The sequence below is a fragment of the Oculina patagonica genome, chromosome 3 (genome assembly GCF_052425735.1).
Source record: "Oculina patagonica isolate OP01 chromosome 3, crgOcupat, whole genome shotgun sequence".
NCBI classification, from domain to species: domain Eukaryota; kingdom Metazoa; phylum Cnidaria; class Anthozoa; order Scleractinia; family Oculinidae; genus Oculina; species Oculina patagonica.
Window position 1 is genome coordinate 2,674,277 of NC_135760.1, and position 23,090 is coordinate 2,697,366.

At 41.1% G+C, this 23,090-nt stretch overlaps 2 protein-coding genes across 2 annotated transcripts; both read right to left on the bottom strand.

Annotated features, from left to right (window-relative positions):
- Positions 1-2,510: 2,510 nt before the first annotated feature.
- Positions 2,511-9,798, bottom strand: LOC144645939 (scoloptoxin SSD14-like). Its single transcript, XM_078505454.1, has 8 exons — positions 9,713-9,798; positions 8,372-8,847; positions 7,113-7,314; positions 5,940-6,244; positions 4,698-4,834; positions 3,814-4,004; positions 3,467-3,707; positions 2,511-2,798 (listed from the first exon to the last, which is right to left on the bottom strand). Exons 1-8 carry the CDS (start codon positions 9,796-9,798, stop codon positions 2,535-2,537), a joined length of 1,902 nt encoding a protein of 633 aa, XP_078361580.1. The 3' UTR covers positions 2,511-2,534.
- A 1,477-nt stretch (positions 9,799-11,275) lies between these two features.
- On the bottom strand, positions 11,276-22,452 carry LOC144646129 (glutathione hydrolase 1 proenzyme-like). Its single transcript, XM_078505655.1, has 8 exons — positions 22,240-22,452; positions 19,079-19,524; positions 18,466-18,664; positions 17,884-18,188; positions 17,173-17,309; positions 16,434-16,624; positions 14,249-14,489; positions 11,276-12,963 (listed from the first exon to the last, which is right to left on the bottom strand). Exons 1-8 carry the CDS (start codon positions 22,296-22,298, stop codon positions 12,697-12,699), a joined length of 1,845 nt encoding a protein of 614 aa, XP_078361781.1. The 5' UTR covers positions 22,299-22,452; the 3' UTR covers positions 11,276-12,696.
- Between the last annotated feature and the right edge of the window lie 638 nt (positions 22,453-23,090).

Genomic DNA, 23,090 nt, shown 5'->3' on the forward strand with positions numbered 1-23,090 from the left:
TGGGCGTTTATTTTAGCTGATAGAATTTAGGTACCCTATCTAAGGATCACACCGGGAACACATTGCCAAAAGGAGCAACAATGATACCCTATTTAAGGACTGAGAACCTCAAAAACCATACCCTATCGGGCGGCACATACCTATATAGCCCATATATGGGAGTACCCTCCCCCGGGCATTCAGCACAATAACCAAGTTCCGAACTATCCCGTGATGTCTTGCCAGCTAAGTTCAGTGTCATAAAGTCACGGTATTTTTTCTATTTATTTTTGTTAATTAAGAGCTATAAACTTTAAATTGGCAGCGCAAAAGTCTTTTGTTGGCAAAATCACAGCCACATAACAAACAAGGATGATTTTCGAGCATTAAATGACACTTTCATACAAATTGAGATAAACTTGAAAAAGGTCGGGTCGACGTTTTTCAAGTTTACTCCAATGCAATCCGTTTTAATCTTCTCGAATTTCGCCCATCCACGCCCCTTTTTGGCCTTTCTGTGTTTCTTTTGAGTTCTTCTACAGTTTTAAGCCGTTTTTTGATATTTCAGTAATTCTATGATCAGTTGGTCAGTGCGGAAATTGCCTAAAATTTCGTGACATAGCCCCTTTAAATTTCTTTTATGACTGCTCTTACTCAATTCCTTTTGGAAAGATTTTGAATCATATTACTTAACTTTGAGAAACAAATACATCTTAATTTGAAAGATGTTGAAGTCGGTGTTCTAACACCGGAACTGTCTCTTACTAAATTACTTGTTACTTGTTGGCAAAATCACGTGGAGTGTCTTCCAAATATAACCAAAATCCATCCCTTGGAATGCAAAAATGTCACATTCCCCCCAGTAATCCACATTGTTTTTTATTGTTTATTTAATTTTTGCGCATAATTTGCTGTAACCCCCCCCCCTCCCGTTTAGCTTTTTAAAATAACGTACATCCACAATAATGCCAACACCTCCCCCCATATACTAATAAATGAAACGGGGCATGTCGTAGAGATATGTTGTGGTTCAATTTTATCCTTAGTTCAAATTTTCTTTTCCTTTGATTATTAAAGTCGTTATCATCATTGCCATACCCAAAAAAAAATGAAAATGAACTTTAAACCAAGGATGAAATTGAGCCACAACAGATAAGTCGTAGCGACACGTACGTATGTACGTAGCAGGGACAAAATTCGCGACAGTTCTCGAAAAAGTGTCAGCATACACAATGGGCGTGTCGCTGCACCAGGCCCCGCCTAACTTGTCTCTAGTCGTGCGAGGAATAATGGGAAGGAGGCAGAGATACGTCTTTCCTCCTTCCCACCATCCTTCGCGTCTTGCAATTTTCTCACAAGAAACGACTAGGAACGAGTCAGTGTCCCCGCTAAATTTTCTTGTAATTTTTATGTACATGTTGCGATTTTATCCATGCCACGTGCGTCGCTGCGATATTTCTCTGCAACATGTCCCTTTGTTTGTATACATTTGGATGAACAGGAGGAAACCCAGAACCTTCTTACGATACGAAATGACGTCGAAAATATGAGAACCACATAGGTCTACATAATTTCAACAACAAACGTAAAAGAGAAATATCGTCAGTTGCTTGCTTTCCCAACTTAGACTTTTTCTCATTTCAGTGATTTATTTCATCAAAGGAAACACAAAAGAGAGAAATCATAAGGCTTTTTTGTGTTAAAGGCTTGCTTGTAATTAGACGGTCCTAGATAGCATTGCTGGAGAAATTATTTAAAATCTGATCTTTAAATCTACTGATGGCTGGAGATGCAAAATAAAGGCCTTCTTTAAAAAATAAAATTCAACAAGATTTGCTCTAAGTCAATATATTTTAACGCGTACGAGCAGTTCACAAAGAAGGCGCAAATGTTATATAGATGTTTTAGTATTGTGGAAAAACATGTTAAAAATAAACATCCTCGTCTGAGATGGGGCATACAATTTAACTCTTTAGTCTGAGATGAGTTTTTTTGGTCTGTACGGGCACGATTTCCTTCTGCAGCCTCTTAAAGGGAACCTCGGCTGTAAAACAATTCTGGCCAAAATAATAAGTTTACCACAGTCTCAAACCGTTTTGGTTCAAAGTCGCGGATTCGGATACTGTGCCTTTGATTTGTAAATTTTTGTGATTTTAAATTTCCCGCGCGCCGCTATTTTGGATTTTATGACGTCAGAGCGTTGCTGCTATTGTTAGCAAGCAAACGCACTGACGTCATAAGTTCCAAAATGGCGCCGTGCAGAAAATTTAAAAGCCATAATCGTTTCCGTTTATGGTTGTACCAAAAATATTTTTTCCCCTTGTCTGGTAAAATTTGTGATTTGTGATTATCAAGAGGAGGCCCCCGTCACATGGAGTGGTTTTCAGGAATTCCTCAAATAAAACTAATCATAAAGTTAAAAATCAAGTTCAAAAGGTAAAAATATAAAACTACAAGTATTTTGATCTAAAAATTAAGTTAAATTTTATCAATAAAAAGCGAAAAGCACTTTTCTATTAAAAAGTTCTTAATTCGTGACAGAATTCAAATGTTAATCAGTATCCAGCAGCCCAGCCACTCTTCCTTGGGTCAGATTTGCCTGTCAATGTTCCATCCTCGTTTCTAGCCACAGCCTGTACAGCTGCGTAACCACCTTTTCTAATCTCGTGCCCAAGCCTCTGCAGTCCTTCTTGGATGGCGAGGGGCAGTGGGTTATCTCTTTCGGTAGTGACATACATAGGAACTAACTGATGGTGGAGCCTGGGTTCCACTACGGCTTGCGGCAGAGTTCGGTTGAACCACAGGTAATTCATCATGACCTACAAAAACAGAACACTATTTAGGGCATGTAAACTATGGGTGTGTGTTTTTTTACGCCGCAGAGGTATCCGATCTTCTTAATACACCTTTTTCCAAAATGGCCGAAGAAACCTGTATTCTTTTGTCTCCATGTTTATTGACCTTCATGGCCTCGTTTTAATCCAAAAGTTCTTTTGACTACTGCAGATGCGATCCGCCATATTGGAAGAAGGTGTATGCTAGGACAGTCTTTCTTGCAAGCAACTTGTTGAGCTTTAAATCATCGATTCATTAATTTTGTTCACCCTACCTTATGTTTCTCCCTTAAACAATCTAAACAGACGTTAGCTTGCCGGCAGCCAATCAGACGCAAGAGTCAACCGTGACCCAGCTAACGTGACTTTTTCCCGCGCTTTTCACTGACTGCCTACCTTCACTAAACTAAAATCGCACCGCACTGTACAACTTGACTTAAATAGCAACGAAATTGTGTACCTACTGCATAATTTTCACATGCAGCGAAGAATATTCTTAAATAATCTAAATAAAACTCTTTTCCTGCATGCCTCTTCGAAAACCATTTTCCTAGCCGCGTGAATATACCGAAGCCATGATTTAGTAAGTCACCTTACAAGATAAGCGTGAATGCAAAACACTGCCTTAGTGTCGAAGCTGTATGGCAGCTTACCAAAGAAATGGCGGTGGTTATTTTCGTTCCACCAGACGCTCCGATAACCAAGCGGGCCACTCCATCCTTGTCCAAAAATAGCGACGGCGCGGTCGAAGAGTGGGGCCGTTTTCCAGGCTGAATCATGTTTGACTCGGAAGGTTCCACTCCGTAAGCGTTCTTTACACCGGGAGTCGAAAAGTCGTCCATTTCATTGTTGTAGATAATGCCCGTGCGATTAGATCGATATCCCGAACCAAAGCTGAAAGAAATGTGTAAAATGCATATTAGATGAAATAAAATAGTAAGTGCATTTCAAGTTAATGAATACTGTGCTAAAAACAAGGCCAAAACTAGAAAATACTTACTAGAGATTAATTGTTGTTGTTACAGAGACAGCGTCACCATTTTCCGCGATAATAGACAAGTGCGATGTTCCTTGTTGGCTCGAGTTGTGATAGAAGTCGCCGTAATGCCGGTAATCTGTAAATGTTTGGTTGTCCCAAATCTTCTGGCGTATGGATTCGGCAAACTCGGCGTTAGTCATGTTCTTTACAATCTACGAAAAACATGTTTACAGTTTTGTTTGTTGCGCATTTCATTAGCGAATCCAAGGAGATTAAAATTTTTCCTCTTTTTCCCAATCGGAGTCTTCTTGCTGGTAAGGAGGAGCTCGTCATCACTATTTAGGGAGAGGGTACAAAGTGCTCACGCAGTTTTCAAACTATCTTACTTAATTACGGTCAAACTTCGCAGCTTTTCGCAAAAATAATCGGGGAACATTAGCTAACATTATGTCAATCCTTTGGTCACGTGAGCTTCCGTTTCTATGGCAACCTTTTCAGTTTATTAAGCTTAAGTTTTAGTACAATTTTGATTCTTGTGACCATTTTAATCCAAAATCTTTGTAATTTTTGCTTCCTTATATTTTTTCTATTCTTCAAATCAATTTTAAAGATTTTTTAGACATTTTAAAAAAGTTTGAAATCCAAGGTGGCGGCTCCAAGATAGCGAACTTGTAAAATGTGTGACGTAATTTTGGCGTGATTCAACGTCATTATTGACATATGAATCCTCTAAAATAATTGTATAGATGTTTTATACACTTTTAGAGATGCATGGGGCACTTTGTGTCCACCCCTCTCCCCATCTCCCTCACCCCAGGTTCACGACGGAAAAAGAAGCCCAGGCTAAGTAGGGTTGAGATCTAGGATTCCCTTAGTAAAAAGACATTCAGAAGAAAGCAGATTACCTCAGTAACGTTAGCAAAGTCCTGATCTCCCAGTAACGCTCTGTAAGCGTAAGCAAACTTGAAAGCCTCTACAATCCTGTGGTATGTCAAAACTGAGTTGTCTGCTCCTTGCCGGTCAGAAGAAGTCATGTTATATCCTTGGAAAGAACGTAGGCGTTGAGACACTGAAATAACTCGGTCCTAGCCGCACTAAAAACTGTAATCTGAGTAATGGGTTGTATGACACACATATTGGCTAGAGCTTGATAAGATATGACGCGCGCTGTTATTGACTAATAGTCGGGGCCGGATTTTCCCGTAACACCCAAAGGGATTTATGAGAAGTATAAAATGCCTGGCTGGCTGGTAAAATGCGGGTAACGGCGCGGCAAAGATAGCCTTGGCATATAATAAACTCTGTATTAACTCTCACAAGCTTGGAATCGTACTGGGAGTATACTGCTTTCGGTCAGCTTCTTATACTGACCTCGCGTCACTCGGTCCGTACCAGAAAATTCCTGTGCGATATTCTCCCAGTACCGCCCTCGCGCTCGTTTACAATTGGGGTGTTAAAAATATCATTGTACTTCTTGCAAAACTAAAAACCGCAAGAGACCCCTAACGATAATGCTGCTAACATAGGATCTACAAGAGATCTAAAAAGCCGAAAAAATGTAATCACCTGACAAACAAGCAGACTTTTTTCTCGATGCACCGATGATGACGTTAATGATGACGACAACGATGAGGATTAGGCCCGGGGGGGAGGGGGTGACTCGCATATGAAAGTGACGGGGATGCTCGTCGTCTCGCTTAGGGGTGTAAATTTCGGTTTTTTTGGTCTCGCTTAGGGTGTTACGGACAAAACGTCAATATATTTAGCCATAATGGTCTCGTTTAGGGTTACGCACAAAGAAATATACCAATTTAAATTCTATTATTAGTTTTTCGGTATCTTTTAGGGGTCAACAAAAGGTTGAGCCACACCCAGATTGGTCTCTTTTAGGGGTTCTTTTCAAAATTTCCGACGAGCATCCCCGTCCGTTTCATATTAGAGTCCCCCCCGGGGCATTAGGCCAAGATGATGATGATGATGCAACTTAGTCATGTTAGCTGCTGTTCATCTGTACAGTTTATTCTTCCTCGTTACATCTAAGCTTGTCTACAGGGTTTTCCCTTTCATCTAGCGTCGTGCTCAGTAATTCATGATCACGACCCAGCACTGAAACTTAAATAATGCAGGACTGGTAGATAACAGCTTACCTTTTAAAATATTGATGATAAAACTCAGCACCGCCCCACTCCCTGGGGGAGGAGTAGAGTACCATGAGTAGTTCCCAACAGTTCCATTCATTGGTCTCCTGAATTTGACTTTGTAGTTCTTCAAATCGTCCAAGGTGAAAATGCCGCCGCCATCTTTAATATCTTGTACAACATCTTTAGCTAGTTCTCCGTTATAAAAGTCTTCAGGATCATCACGGATTCGTTCCAAGGTTCTGGCAAACTTAGGCATGTACAGAATTTCTCCTAGCTTCTTTAATTCACCGTCCTTGTTGAATAGAAGTTCCCTTTGAGAGAAACAATTTCAACTAAGTCAGTACTGAAAACAAAGTTTAAACAATAATTTTTTAATGCGGGTTTCTATGTTACATTACAGTGCCCGGTTCTCTGTTATCATTAGCTTGCGGTTACTAAAACAAAGACCTTATTCAGGCACTGGGGTAGATCCCGCAGGATTTGAAAATGGGGGAGAGGGGACGGCAGTGACGATTGTAGAGTCTTCGCAAGACTATAAAGTGAACTTACATTCACTCGCAGCGGTTGTCGTGGGGGACGTCCGGGGACGTGGGAACTGTATGTAACGTCTTAGCATTTTGTAGGACTTCTACTAGTGTGATCTAGCTTGTTCCAGGCGTTCGGTTAGTTGGTGAGAAGTGCAAAGAACAGCGAGTATCAATAAAACCAAAGACGAGGGTTAATCAGACGGGACACCCCAAACCCGTCGTCATTTTCCACTCTTCGTTCTTCGCGCTAATCTCCCCCCCCCCCCCCCCCACCCGTTCCCCATCTAACCGAACACCTGAGACAGACTACAGTTGATTCTCGACAACTTAACACTTGAAAGGCCGAGTTATCGGGATTCGGCTGCAATTGCGACTACTGCGTTTATCGGTTACTCAATTTTTTGGTTAGGACTAGCTTGAAAAACTGGGGTATAATGCTTTAGTTTTAAGTCTATATGTTCGCTTATTTATTGGACAATAATTTCGGAAAAACGAAACCATCGCGTGTGGAGGTGTAATGCCCAAATGGTAAGGGCGTCATCTCAAGTGCCGGGCAGACTCATAACTCTCACAGGGCCGCTCTAGATCTTTAACGGGGATTTTTAGAGATTTTCAGTCTGGCAATGTATGCATTTATCTTTATTCACCTCACCTATGTCCAGGATCATCTTTGAAACGCGGTGAAAAACGTGTTAGAATTGTCGCTGCGTTGTACGCGGCGTAACCGAACGGAAATCCGTTTCTCGCCATGTCAATGGAGGGTTGTACCAGATCCACCCAGTGTAGTTTACCGTACTTCTTCCAGGCTTCGTAAAGTCCTTTGACCTCACCAGGCACGCCAGCGGCTGTTGCACCTATTTACCAACGAAAACACGACACCCCATAAGCGGCTCGCTGACATTCACGATGTTCGACGTGTGCGGAGCATTGAGCTCACTAAAGGGATATTGCATAAAAAAAAAAGACTCGAAAGACTAATGACTTAAAAGCTAAAAGAAATTATGGAATGCGACAAAAGACATATTTAGATCAGTGTTGAGATGTATTACACATGCACGAGCTTTTAATCTCAAATTGAAAAGGTCGGATAGACCTTTGCAAATTTTGCACTTGCTTCCTGTATTGGAAAAATCGCTAAAAATTCATTGCAATTTGCTCCGGCATCAACAACTCATTTTAAAATTTCTACCTTGGAGTTCAAATTGCTCTTCTGACCTGAAAAAAGGTCATGATTTTCGTACCATTATGACATTTTTTCATGAATTAAGAAGTTTGAAGTTCATTCACATTAAAGCTGTATTATACGGCTTAATAATTCTGCGAGTCAGTTATTTTTTTGAGGCGGGGGGGGGGGGGGGGAGGGAGCATAAACTGAAGACGAGGGGAAATGTTACTACTGTTCTGTCGCATGTTGTGGCTAGGAGTATTGCTACTCCTGCTGGACTGGATGCTAGCCTATCGCAGTGTTACCCTCAACATTCTGTTAGGTTGCCACCACAATTTCGCTGGTACCCATTTATAAAGTGGAGAGAGACGCTGTGAGGATAAAGCGTCTTGTCCAAGAACACAACGCAATGACCGTGGCCAGGGCTCGAACCCAGACCACTCGATCTGGAGTCCAGCGCACTAATCATTAGATCACCGCGCCTCTCAAATAGTAAGAATTATCATTGGGCCCCTGAAACTATCAAAAATGGTAAAAGTTGCTTCGCACTAAATAGCAGACACAGCCATTTCAAAAAGAGTTGAAGAGTTGGTTGACGCAAATAGAATTAACATTAGCGAGCATACTCCTGTTACTTTAAAGAAGAGGCTTGTCAACTGAAAAGCCGCATTTAGTTGACTCGCGGTAGATGAGTTTTAAACTTAACTAAAAGTGAGGATCTAAAGTACAGAATGTTGCTATATTACCTCGTGTGGAGCTCATTGCACCTCCGACATACATCGTTTTATTGGCTTTTCCCGGGGCTTCTTCACGGAAATCAATCACCTCTACGAATCTCGTACTCTTCTTGTACACAACCATAAACCCACCGCCGCCGACTCCAGCAGAATGCATGTTGTAAACCCCAATACAGAACAAGGCCGCGATCGCCGAATCCATGGCGGAACCTCCTTGCTTTAGAATTTCCCGGCCTATCTCCGAGCAGGGACCAGCATCCGATGCGACCACGGCGTGTTTGTAGGGGCCATCCGCCCCCGGGGGTCCGGTCGGTGGGGGTAGTAAGGGTTTCGGAGTTGGTGTCACACTTGGGCGGGACTTGGTAACAGGCTTGTCCGGTTTCGACTGCTTTTCTCTCGTGAAGACAATGGCGAGCGTAATAACGATTGCCAGTACGATAACAGCGACTACAACACCAGCAATGATGAGTCTTCGTTTATTTGATCTATATGGAGAAAGAAGGCATACAAGTATTCTTATCGTATAAACACCCTACAAGAAAAAATAAACGTTAACGTTCGTTCGTTTTGTCCAAAATGAAACGTGTGCACCCATCAGTGCAGTTGGCGGTGCTCCCATACGATGGCAAAATGGATAGCCACTGAAAACTGGAAAAAGGACCGCGCCTCAAGAAGAATGGGAAACGAAAATACATCCTTCTCGTTGATGACAAATTCGTCGTTCCTACTTCTCGTGCGGCCATTTTCCCTCTCGCTTTATCTTTGCTTTATGCTTGTAGAACTAAGGAAAATACAGACTGCCCGTAATCTATTCCTCTCCTTGCGGCTTTTCCACTCTTTTTCGCGTTTTTGCTGCTATTATTTGGCCTTTTTGAGAGTAAACAGCCCCCCCCCCCCCCCCAGGGACCTCACGAAGGTTTTTATATGTTAATGGTGCAAATAACTTCATTGTTATTAGTATTGTTATTGGTTTTATGTGAATAATTTTATACGGATCGTGACCATTGCCGAGACCGTACAGCTCCGGACAACTCCATAATTAATTTTTTATAGCGATTAGCGATTTAAATTTTTAACAGGTATCAGGATCCTTCAGTCCCTTTGCTCGATTGTCAAAGGTGAACTAGATATTTACTATTCTATTTGATTTCACAATGAGTTTTCAATGACAAACGTGACTACTGACCCATGATGCAAATACAGTCAACCCCTGACTGTTTACAGATCACTCTTAACCAATATAAACGCCGTTTATTTATTGCGCCCTTAGTGGAAACCTCTCTTAGGCGCACTCCTACTCGGCGTGACCCAAAAACCACAGTATACGCTTACAATAAATTCGGATCTCACCGTTTTTGTGCCTCCGTGTCTTTCGTGCCTGCCTCGACATTAACTGGCTTGTACAAAACCTCAATTGCCGTCGCCTTACTGCTCATTTTGTCGCTCGTATGCAGCGCTAATTAAAACTGAAATGAAAAATTGACTTTGATACTGCGTAATAACCTTGACAGCATGCAGTATTTAGTTCTTTGACAGGGCCACAAAGATCTCTTCTTGTTTTACTGCTCTGCACTAACCCTCAACTGTGTGCTTAACTATGCACACAGTAACAAAACGCATTGTCATTACAAGTCGTCGTTATGCAAATAAAGTGTTACACGCTTGGATTACTCTATTAAAGGTTCGGCAGAGAGACATACGGTATACAATAACACTTAGCTAAATCCAAAATTCAATACTTTAAAACGGATTGCAATTAAACTTTTGCCACACAAGTTCTCATTCTTCTTGACGCTTGGGTCCTCACAAACTGTTTTTACTGGCTTTAAATTAATTATACCATCGCGCTTATCAGAACATGATTAAAGTCTTATTACCATGAGTACTTACGCCTAATAAGCGCGGAAAACCGGTAACAGTCACGTGACCAGTTCCTAGCGCCATGTTTGTGGTGTTTTTCTCGAGTTATTGACGACAAAAGGTAGACTTTCATCCAAGTCTTTTACCTCAGTGTTTCTCTTCCGACATTCTACTTAATTGTACGTATGAATGCTGCAGCTTTTAGCTCTTAATTAATTGAAGGCAATTATACGAACGAAAATTGTTCTTTTTTGCCATTGTTGAAGCACGAATGCTACACAATAATGTTATTCGATAAGGGGTGCCAGCACAAATTCCGCAGAGTAAACTTCTTAATGGGACAAACTACTCTTAACTGCTGATGACAAACGGTAAATCTCAGGACCTCTCAGCAATTAGTAGCCTGCGTAGCTGGCGGTATTTTTGGGTTTTTAAGTGCCCAACAGCAAGCGGCGAAGCCGCGACAACGAGCGGCGCAGCCGCGAGTGGCCGCCGCTCGTTGTCGCGGCTTCGCCGCTTATTGTTAGGCACTTAAAAACCCAACAATACCGCCAGCTACGCAGGCTAAGCAATTAGCACACAAAAAACCTGGATCCAGAGGTATCTAAAGGTGGATTTCCACTGACGTGTAATTTTGTACGTGCGTGTTTTAGTAAGCCCGCAAGCCGTGCATACATTATCTCTAAATTTTTTCACGCACGTAAAAAAATTCGCATAAGGGACAGACCACTGGATTTTTGAGGGGGGGGGGGGGGGGGGGAGGGTGGGCAATAATTCTAAGCCGCAAGAATTTTTTTCAACATTAGGTTGTACAGGGTGTTTTTGGGCTTGTTCGATAGGTTTGTTTTTTCGTGGTTTGCTAATTTGCGTATTTTCTTCCTGTGAAGGATCGCAACCCCAGTCAAAAATACAATGGTCCATCCCTATTGAATTGAAAACATCTGCTTTTACAATGTGGTTCACAATATCGATTGTTGAACTCAACCTGCAAGAAAGAGAAATATTTGTGTTCAGAAGGAAGTTCAACGCTCTGTCCCTTATAATTAGTCACTGTAACCGTAGCTGATTTATTCATTTATTTATATTGTAAGGATAAATAACCAATTACATCAGAACATAACAAGCTAGGACCATTTCTTCAACTTGGACCAGTGTGTCCTATAGAGTCATATAACCATTATAATATTAAACTATATCATTCTTTATTGGCCTCTATCTCGGTTATAACGATTTCCTTATACTGTTATTTTAGCCTCTATTTCTATTCTCATTGGTTGAGTGCATTGAGCTAATTCACCCTGACATCGAATTTTGATGTCATATCTACAGACAATAGGTTTATACATGCAGAACGGATGTCTTATTCCTACAGATAATAGAATACAGATACTGAGCACCGTGCGGAATCGTGCAAACGCTGCCTTCTCCCGCCTGGCTAGTTTGACGTGCTAATCAGTAAGAGACAGCGTTCGAAGCGATGACTGAATCATCTAGATTAGCCACAGTAACAGGAAAAAAAGCTATTTGAAAAAACTACTAGATAAGGACACGAAAAACACAAACATTCCGTACATCATTTTTGTCAGTTTTTGTTAAAACGTTTCCAAGTGTATCTTTGACATCAAAGTAGTTTACAAACGGTCTTCAATTGGGTTTTCTTGTGTCTCCATAAAAAAATAGTGTGCTTTTCAGCATTTCGCTGGGCACTTACAATGGCTAATAAAACAATTATTGGTTTCCGAAAACCGGGTTTTCGCATGATAGCGAAAGGCCTCAGTTTGTGTCATCCACCTCAGCCTTCGGCTTCGGCAGATAACGCAAACCTCGGCCTTGAGAATTCTTGCTATCATGCTCAACCTCATCCAATAATTGTTAAACATACAGCTATTTCAGCTAACGTTGTCCGGATCAAAGCTTAAAGACAAGACTGAAAGGCAGTATGGGTAGAAGAAGAGAGTAACTGCACGTGCTAAATACTAAATTATATAGTTAGACGACTAACGCAAATTTTCACGTTTTCTTTTTCTTCAAACATGTGTAACAAGGTGCTTTTAGCCACACTGAATTAAAGAAGAATTTTCAAAAACTCAGAGCCAAGCGACAGTGAAAGTAAAGCTACAGAAAGGCTTCCTGAAACGAAGAAACAAACTCGTGAATTCTTCACGTGCGAAATACAAATTTGTGTATTTAATGCAGGTGAAGCTTATATGTAAATTTGCAGTGAATACCCAAAACGCCATTCGGTCTTGCCTTTAAGGTTTTAGCTTTGACCCGACAACGCTTATTGAAATAGCTGTATTTCCTTATACTAATATCTACTTATGGATATAGCTAACTTAGGGTTTGTTTATAAAACATTGTACCTGGAAGTAGGGTTACTCTTCATACCGAAACAAACTAGCCCATCCCAGGAAACATAAGAAACCTACACCATCACTAATATATACAGTCACGTGACAGAATTCAAATGCTTATCAGTATCCAGCAGCCCAGCCACTCTTCCTGGGGTCGGATTTGCCTGTCAATGTTCCATCCTCGTTTCTGGCCACAGCCTGCACCACTGCGTAACCACTGATGTTTCTAACCTCGTGCCCAAGGTTCTGCAGTCCTTCTTGGATGGCGAGGGGCATCTGGTAATCTTTGTCGATACGAATATACATCGGTTTTAACTGATGGTGAAGCCTGGGCTCGACTACTGCTTGTGACAGGGTTCGGTTGAACCACAGGTAATTCATCATAACCTGGAAAAATTAAAAGTTAAAAGCAGCAAGAAAGCGGTCGGTATGTAGGTGGACATTTCCTCTCTAGTACCTGCTAAACCTGTTTTACCCTACCCCTATAGAGCACTTAATTCAACAATCAAATCTTTAATCAGTTCACACAGTTTGTTGAAAATAAACTCTTCAACATCAGTACAGTCTTGATCTAAATTTTATTCGAAATCTCGATCTACGTTAAACTGAAAATTGCAGGGCTGTCCGTTTCGTTTTACGTGATGTTGATGCACCAACAAAGGCTGAAATTTCCGCAGCTCTCAAAGAGACGGGGTAAAAATAAGCATCGAGAGAGAGAAAAGTCCCCATTCTAAACTAAACCTTCCAACTCTACTCCTAAAGACCACTCCTTCAACCACCCTACATAGGGCTTGAAATAAGGCGGAGAGCTAGACAAGTTCGAATGTACCATTCACTAATTAACAGTTATTCCACGAGCGCGCGTTGGATATGAAATGGTAGATTGCCAACAAGGCGCGTAGTACAAAGTTGGCTATAACGATCTCATATTCAACAAGCGCGAGTGGAATAATTGTTTTATTAAAAACGCCCAAAGAATTGCAATATTCGAGCTCCCCATATTTGTGGTGAATGGTATATGAGCTCATATACCATCGCCTGTTAACCAATCAAACTCAGGAATTGCAATATACCATTGCTAGTTTTTTTATAATTATTAATAGACTGCAAGTAACTCGAGTTTCTGATAACTCATTCGCTCTCTTTATATTATATCCAGTGTCGCGTCTAAGGCTAGATTTCCACTGACGCGTAAATTTTTACGTGCGTGAAACAATTAGAAACAGTGTATGAACGACCTGCGTGCACGTTTACGCATGTCGTTCATACATTGTCTCTAAATTTTTTCACGCACGTAAACGCACGTAAAAATTTACGCGTCAGTGGAAATCCACCTTAAGAGCTTTATTTTCGTCTTAAGCCGTTAAAGACAAAAAAAAAAGAATCGTCTTTGTCGATTCGTATTTCAGACAGCAACGGGCAAACCAAAACCTCAACAAAACATTCAAGCCGAGGGTTAAAATGTTATGCCAAGTGTAAAATGGGATAACAGTCGATTTCCTTTAAATTCTTTAAATTTACTTATCCCCTACCTGCCTTGCACTATATGTTAAATTTGTTGAGGCAACCAAGAGGATTGCCTGAAATCTCGAAATAAAAGAAAATTGCTTAAACGTATCAAAATTGCAGTGTTTGATAAGAATTCACGTTCAATAACAAAAAAATGTCTTACCAAAGAAATGGCGGTGGTTATTTTTGTTCCACCAGACGCTCCGATAACCAACCGGGCCACCCCATCCTTGTCCAAAAATAGCGACGGCGCGGTGGAAGACTGGGGCCGTTTTCCAGGCTGAATCATGTTCGACTCAGAAGGTTCAACTCCGTAAGCGTTCTTTACACCGGGAGTCGAAAAGTCGTCCATTTCATTGTTGTAGATAATACCCGTGCGAGTAGAACGGTACCTTGATCCAAAGCTAAAAGATATTTTTATCACAGTCAAAAGATAAAGTAGAGCTGTTTTGGGGAAACCCTCGTACCCGGAGAATCCCACTTATGTCCAGAATTAAACGCAAGTATTGTTTAATCGGTACTTCATGTTTGACTGTGTTATTTGACATTTCAATATTACTTCATATTTGACAGATTTTGGTGTGTTTTGGTGAACTTTTATTATTGAGGACACTTTGTGATGCCTGTCATGAAGAACGTGCATCTCATTAGCTTTCAATCCTGGACATATCTGGAGAATCTACGATTATCATCGACGAATCACGAGACAACTCGAGTAATGCCGACAGTTGTCACGTCAGCTTGTTGCCATGAGGATATGCATATACGTCATGTGACCGACACACGAAAACGGAAAATATAAAATCTAGATTATGTAATACTGTTACTGCTGATGAAGGCAGCACTGCTGAAATGTTTAGTTTTACAATGAGCTTTACAGCGTTGAACCTTATCTGATAGTATCCAATGTGTTCATTCTAACGAAAACGGAACCCATAGTCCATTTTGCAGATACAGTCGCCATGTTGATTCTGCCCCCAGGGCATCCTATAATATTTATTAGTAGAAACTCAGCTGTGTTCTATTGGAAATCCGCGAATCTGATTGGTTCTCCCACTGTTTTCTATTCGCCGATAGAAAACAGTCGCGCGCGCGTAGCTCTTTAAGCGGTAAATTTTCTTGATTTTTGTATTCAAAGTGCACAATATTGTAGGTTTTGGACTGCAATCCTTTAGAGTTTCTACTAAAACAATTAGACTACTCGTCCTCGTTTTCTATGAGCGAATAGTCAACTCGGCTGCGCCTCGTTGACTATTCGCTCATAGAAAACTCGGACTCGTAGTCTAATTGTTAAATAGAGTTTTTATGATGGTAATTACAGAATTATCACAATAAAAGAATAAATCATATCAATGAGCATTATAGGATGCCCTGGGGGCAAAATCAATATGGCTGCCGTATCTGCGAAATGGACTATTGCGACGATTTTGATCGGCTTTGAACAAACGTCAACTGAATTCAACTAATTAGTGTACATTTACGAGATACAATGTATGTAACCTCCATATAACACACTGAACAATCCATTTACGAAGATATTGGTCAAAACTGACCATTGTTTAACCAATTCACACTCACCGAAAACAAATTGTTTAATTTGATCCCAATAAATTCGCCGACCGGCTTATTGAATACGTGGAATCCAAACGGGTACGCATTCTTACTTTACTAGAAGAGCATGCAATCAAGACGACTTTGTTCAGTTTGCCAGAAGAGAAAATGGTGAACGGTCTGTTATTTCCGACAGTTACACAGTGCTTTGCAAGTTATTTAGTATTTCAAACAGAAAAAAAAAACTTCTCGTAAGTAATACCACTCTGCATGTTACGGATCCCCGGGGGGACTCCCATATGAAAGTGACGGGGATGCTCGTCGTTTTCGCTTAGGGGTATAAATTTCGGCCTTTGGGTCTCGCTTAGGGTCGGTGTTCTGGGGAAAATGGCAATATTTTTTGCCGTCGGGGTCTCGTTTAGGGTTGCACACAAAGAAATATACAAATTTAAGTTCCTTTTTTCAGAATTTTGGTATCTTTTAGGGGTCTAAAATAGCTTGAGTCAGGTCTCTTTTAGGAATTCTTTTCAAAATTTCCGACAAGCATCCCCGTCCCTTTAATATGGGAGTCCTCCCCCGGGCGGACCTGGGGAAACCTGGATGTTCGCCTCCAGGGTTTCAAGTAAAACTCACTAGGACATAACAGAATCAACCACGGTGTTTACTCGACCACGAAAACGGACGACCACTATCAACGCAGGTCAAATAATTACCTTTTAACTGTTTTTGGATTTAAAGCATATAATATTTTCAGTTTGTAACCAGCAATGAGGTCAAAATAGATTTCTAAAACTCACAAGAGATTTATTGTTGTGGTTGCAGAGACAGCGTCGCCATTTTCCGCGATAACAGACAAGTGCGATGTTCCTTGTTGGCTCGAGTTGTGATAGAAGTCGCCATAATACCGATAATCAGTAAAGGTTTGGTTGTCCCAAATCTTCTGGCGAATAGATTCAGCAAACTGGGCATTAGTCATGTTCTTGATAATCTGCAAGGAAACGTTGTAAAAGTTTTCGTAAGTCTTTTATAAAAAGCAACCGCCCTTAGAAACTACTACAGCCCGTGAGTAGGGTCTACTTTCGGAGAAGAAACATAAACCCGCGAACTTGCTAGCGGTTGTTTCGTTGGCCGTCAAAAAATCTTCACTTGTCGGACAGTGTGCGGTGAATTCAGACAAGTCTACGACAAGATCGGGCCTTGTCTCTCAAAGTGTCTTGTTAGGCCTTGTCGGCTAGTGTGCGGTGGATCAAGACAATTTGTCGGGTTTCGGTCGTGTTGTAACCAATTATAGAAAGCATTGTTGATTTTGGATTAGTCGACCCCAAGCCTCGATGCAGTTAGTCGCGAGAAATAATCTGCAAGTGTGCGACAAGCTGATGGTCTGACAAATTGTGACCCAATTTGATCCCAATAAAAAATCTCCTGTTCTACGACGAAAAGTCGGCTAGTGTGCGGCGGCCTATACATAGGCGGGGTTGGGAGTTGGGGGCTAAGAGGGGAATGCCGAGGAAATTCATTCAGACAAACTCAAATTACCTCAGTTACATTAGCAAAGTCCTGATCTCCCAGTAATGCTCTGTAAGCGTACGCAAACTTGAATGCCTCTACAATCCTGTGGTATGTCAAAACTGAGTTGTCTATTCCTTGCCGGTCAGAAGGCTTCATGTTATATCCTTTAAAAAAATAAGCATAGTTTGAAACATTGGAACCCTATTTACGGGTTCAAAACGTTGACAATCAACTAAGTGAATAGGAATATGGTTACTCTTCCTGGATGACAAGGATGCCGAAGTTCACCTTAAGCTGACTTGACCACCTAACATTTTAGAGAGAAGCTTAACTTTACGTTCGCAATTAACTTAGTGGATAGGTGTATGGCTACACTTCCTGTAGGGAACTTCATCTCGGGTTGAATTGACCACCCACCATTTCCTCAGGTTCCCAGGTAAAGGGAAACTCTAGAGGAGCACCCTTTCTTTCCCAAAAGCACAACTCACGGCCGCCTGCTCTCAAATGAAAACGCGCGTAACATTCTTGCGACTGACAAACCTGTACATGTAGCCCTCCAATTCTCGATCGAATTGGAATGTAGCTATATAGAAGGGAGGAAAACCGGACAAGGACAAGATCCAGCAACAAACTCAACCCAAATATGACGCCGTGTCCGGGAATTGAACCCGGGCCACATTGGTGGCCCCAGCTTGCTCCCCAGCTTAATCTAAATCCTTATGTTGTCTAGCATATTACCTTTCAAAATATTCAGGATAAAACTTAGCACCACCCCACTCCCTGGGGGAGGAGTAGAGTACCATGAGTAGTTCCCTAAGGTCCCGCTCATCGGTTTCCTGAATTTTACTTTGTAGTTCTTCAAATCATCCAAGGTGAAAATGCCGCCGCCATCTTTAATATCTTGTACAACATCTTTGGCAAGTTCTCCATAATAAAAATCATCCGGGTTATCACGGATTCGCTCCAAGGTTTTGGCAAACTTTGGCATGTACAGAATTTCTCCTAGCTTCTTTAATTCGCCATCCTTGTTAAATAGAAGCTTCCTTCATAAGAAACAATGCATCAACATGGTAGGTCAGTACTTCAAAATCAAAGTTCAAACAATTATAATTTAATATTAACTCAATATTTCATTTCCGTATGTTTTTGCTCTTCATTTTTATATCGTGGATGACATCATCTTTGGAGGTCTAGATTGCGTGACGTACGAAATTTTAGTAAAGACAAGTGATCACGTGGTGCGTCACAAGTCTCGTGAAACAGCGCACAAGTATTAAAGGACACTGTCACGAACCACCTTAATTTATTTATCCATCTAACCTTAGCCCAGGATCAGCCTTAAGACGTGGTTGCACACTTGGTCGTGTCGCCGCGTAGTAAGCAGAGTAACCGAACGGAAATCCGTTTTTCGCCATGTCAATAGAAGGTTGCACCAGATCCTTCCATGGAAGTTTACCGTACTTCTTCCAGGCTTCGTAGAATCCTTTAACCTCTCCAGGCACACCAGCGGCCGTCGCGCCTGTTTTAAGACAAAACAAAAAGCTGCTTTTTGATTGGCCAGTCTCTAGTGTATGCTTAGAAGGGAACAAGCAGCCTACTATCCGGCATTCTTGTCTCCAAAGGCTTCATTTTTGGACAGCACTAAGAAGTACAATCTCTTGCAAAGTTCCAATATGAAAGTCCGCGCTTCACGGGCTTTCAGTCGTTTTACGCAGACTCAGTTAGAGTTTTGTCCTTTCAGCAATCAAATATGATCATTCTGCGCACGCTCAAACACATTCGTAGCGCTGACCACAAGTATCAGAGCTCTGGGGACGAGAATAGCTCACGTTATAGTACCTGAGCGTAAATACACAGCAGCCGGGGGCTGGAGTGGGAGTGAGAAATACATTTCAATTTCAGTTTAATTTCACTGAAACTGAACTGAGCTTACCTAGTCTGGAGCTCATTGCACCTCCGACATACATCGTTCTATTGGCTTTCCCCGGGGCTTCTTCTCGAAAGTCAATCACCTCCACGAATCTCGTTTTCTTTTTGTACACAACCATAAACCCACCGCCACCAACTCCAGCAGAATGCATGTTGTAAACCCCTATACAGAACAAGGCCGCGATCGCCGAATCCATGGCGGAACCTCCTTTCTCCAGAATATCACGGCCTATCTCCGAGCAGGGACCAGCATCTGATGCAACTACGGCGTGTTTGTAGGGGCCATCCGCCCCCGGGGGTCCGGTCGGTGGGGGAAGTATTGGTTTCGGGGTTGGCTTGTCCGGGTTGGTCTGTTTTTCTTTCGTGAGGACAATTGCGAGTGCAACAGTGATTGCAATCAGTATCAGAATGATGACTACAAGTATTATTATCAGTCGTCGCTTAGTTGCGCTGTTGAGTAGAGAAAGGAGTCGAATGTAAGCAAATTTCGCAGAGAAATACCGTTATCATTTATCTTTAATTTCCATGTTCACAAACTGTCCTTATTTGATTAATCTCACCACAAGCCTCTATGTGCTTTCCTCCACAGTTTATGTATATTTCATTGACTTGAATGTCCAGTCATGAGATAACAATTATTCGGACATTTCTATATTTTACCTCAAATTCGTAACCATACCGGGGTCGGGGGGAGGGGAGGAGGAGGTTGCATAGTGGATCCTCCCCAAGGCTTTTGTTCGTTTAAGGCACAGGATAATAAATCCTTAGCTTGCTTTACAAGATGACACGCATTTCTGTTGGCTATGACGTCATATGACCTGATATGACGCCGTTAGATCCGCCATCTTGGATCTGATCATAAGAGCGTTAGTATTTCATAAGCGTTCAATTTCGGACATAACGTAAAATTCCAGTTATAAGCCCTGGGCTTATACAACTTCAGAAGGGTTTCTGGGAGGGCTTATAAGTGGAGGGGCTTATCCGGGAGGGCTTATTAGCGGAATAAAAAAAACGTTTCGAAACGGGCCAGGGAGTATTGATCGAAATGCGTTTTTTAGTTAAAAACGCATAATAAAGCAATATTTAGCCCTATTCAGTACTCTCATCCGGCAGAGGGGGGCTTATATCCGGGGAGACTTATGACCGGAATTTTACGGTATCTGATTTTCGTCCACGTGATCAATGCCGCGTTAAATTCAGTTTCGTGACTCACGTCGAGGACAATTTTTGAAATGAGTGGAATTGCAGTAATCGGGGACCTTTTAGCTAAATAAGGAAGATCTAAGTTCAGTTTAAGATACGTGCTTTTTTTCTTGACTACTCGTATCATTCTCATGACGGATTGCATGGATGAACATTTTAATAATCATCAAAACAAATCCATTATGTAAATGGACACAAAACTGATTGGTTAAATAACATTTCCCTCCTTTCCGGCTCTTAATATTTTCCTGCTCGTATCTGCAATTTACTGCAAATAATTAAACCGTCAATCATGTTAAAGTACTGTTGTAAGTTTTGTACATTCTCTTACTTGGTTTGATTAAGCAAGCTGTGTGCACTTAAAAGTGTTCTTTTATGGCAAAAAAAATGGAAAATACTTATTTGTTGGCAAAGTCTGTGTAAACGGCTATCACACGACAAGCTAATGGCCAACTTGTGTTGGCAAACTCATGTTGGTGTGTGCGAACGATGCAACAACGGCAAACAAGTTGGCCAACTGTTAAGTAATATATCAAACACGAGAGGCAGTGTTTCATCGGGATATCCAAACACCGAGAAGAGAGTTGAAAATACGACGCGCAGCGGAGTATTTTTGACGAAATTCGAGGTGTTTGGATAGCCGATGAAACACTGTCTCGACTGTTTGATATATCTTCTTAATCGAAACAAAAACTACGGAGTAAACGGAGAAATAAAATCGTAAAAATCTATGCTAATTAAGATCGGGTTTCCAAACCACCGTCACAGTTGTAATTTTCTTTGTTTTAACTTGATGAATTATTAATGAGTTTAAGAACGACATATAGATATGGTCTCTATTCTCGCCTATAGTTTGCCAACTTGTTTGCCAACTGTTGTTGTGTCTTTCACACACACACCAACTTGAGTTTGCCAACATGAGTTTGCCAACTTTAGTTTGTCGTGTGAAGGCCGCTTTATTGTTGTGCAAAGAGGCAAGCCCTGTAAACACAGGTAAATACCACGGTTGTGGTGCGCAAGCCAGCATGGCCATTAAAGAGGGTTAAAAAGCCATCTAAAGTTGCGTGCTCGTAGCGAGATCGCACTTATATATCAGCAAATCAGACAATCGAGGTCGTCAAACAGAGCAAATAATTACTTACAACAACGGCACTGGGCAATACAAACCACTCGAATACATTCATTTTTTTGAAATTATGCCCTAAGGCATGCTAATCAGCTACAAACTCAATAACCCTTTGAGAACAGGCCCAAACAAACCTCCCTCGTAGAACAACAAGGAAGAGATAAGTCAATAAATTCCTACCCTTTTGTACACGCAAAATTCTAGCTAGTTTGCTAACTGTTGAGTACTGTACTTGTAGATCACACAGACCAGTTCTTTTGTTCTTAGCTTGTATAAAAGCACCTAGCTTTTAATTTAATTCTCAGTGATATTTTCATTAGAAATTCTATTATCGTCTGCAGTGCTAATGTATTTAGGGGCATTGCTGAACACTACAATACCCTCAAAAAAATTTAGCTCGAAACTTATTCAGAGGGTGGATATTTTTTTACAAAGTGATATTTTACTACAGATTTCATCATATTTACGGCCATTATTCTCAGTGATCACTCGATACCTTAAAGTCCTCGCTTGTTACTTATCCCGGGGGGTGAATGCCTTGAAATATTGGTCTGGCGGGGTGAGTGCCACCGCCAGTTTTCCTAAACCCTTATCTTGTTTTGATCAATATGTCATTTTCTCTTAACGTTTTTCAGACTCGTTTCCCATCATCTCTCCTCTCCCCCCGGACCAGTTCAAAATAAATAAATTTGCAATAGAAACTTTCCGTTACTGACGCATTCGAAATTCATCATTAACTAAAAAAATTGCAAATTCATTCTTGTAACTTAAGTACCCGCTGTAAATTGTTACAAGCCTTAAAAAAGATTGTACGCGAAAATTTAATTAAGTTTTACCTTTTCTGTTTCGAGTCTCCCTTGTACATAATCTCGCTTGCTGACTTTCCGCTGCTCATTTTGACCTTGCTAACAGCTTACCGTCTTTCTCAAGTAATAGACCAACTTCTGGTAACTGCAATCTTGATCGTGTAGCTCAGTCCTGCAACCGCTCAGCGAACATAGCGAATCTTGGGCTGAGGTTATAAATTGCTGCTATCCCAAGTGCGCCATAAAACGCAATTTGATTAAAACGCCTTGTTATGCAAATCACTGCGGCATCGAGACACACAAAACAAGACAGGCAGTCATTGAAACATTGACAGTTGATTTGACATAAGCCCAAATTTTGTTGATTTATTACGTTTGTCATAACTAAACAGTAATATTAGCTAATATGTTTCCAGAAGGAACCAAGCTAAATGAATGCATAATGTATTAGTTGAGAGGCCGACCTTACGTGGTAAATAGTGCTAGCACTTTTAAACTTTGGGACGTTTTGGGGAAGCTTTTGCGACCAAATAGCACTCGTTTAACATACTACAATAACCCTCCAAGACTAAAAGGAATATTACAACTTGTACTCCATGTAATTTATAATGAAACAATTCGGTTTAAGACGTAAACTCTTCTATTGTATATCCTTTACGGCATAAAAGATAAATTAATTAGGTAATAAAATAGATATATATATATATCAGGTTTATCTGTATATATCCATGCTTTTCTGCTGTAATAAAGTTACAGTTTTGTTAGATCTTTCCTATTCCTGACTGCATCATGCTATATAATCTATCAATCGGTTTATCTCTATCTGTAATTGCACCGGCCAATGTCCGTAAAAATAGGAACCCTGTCATTTCGATTCGAGT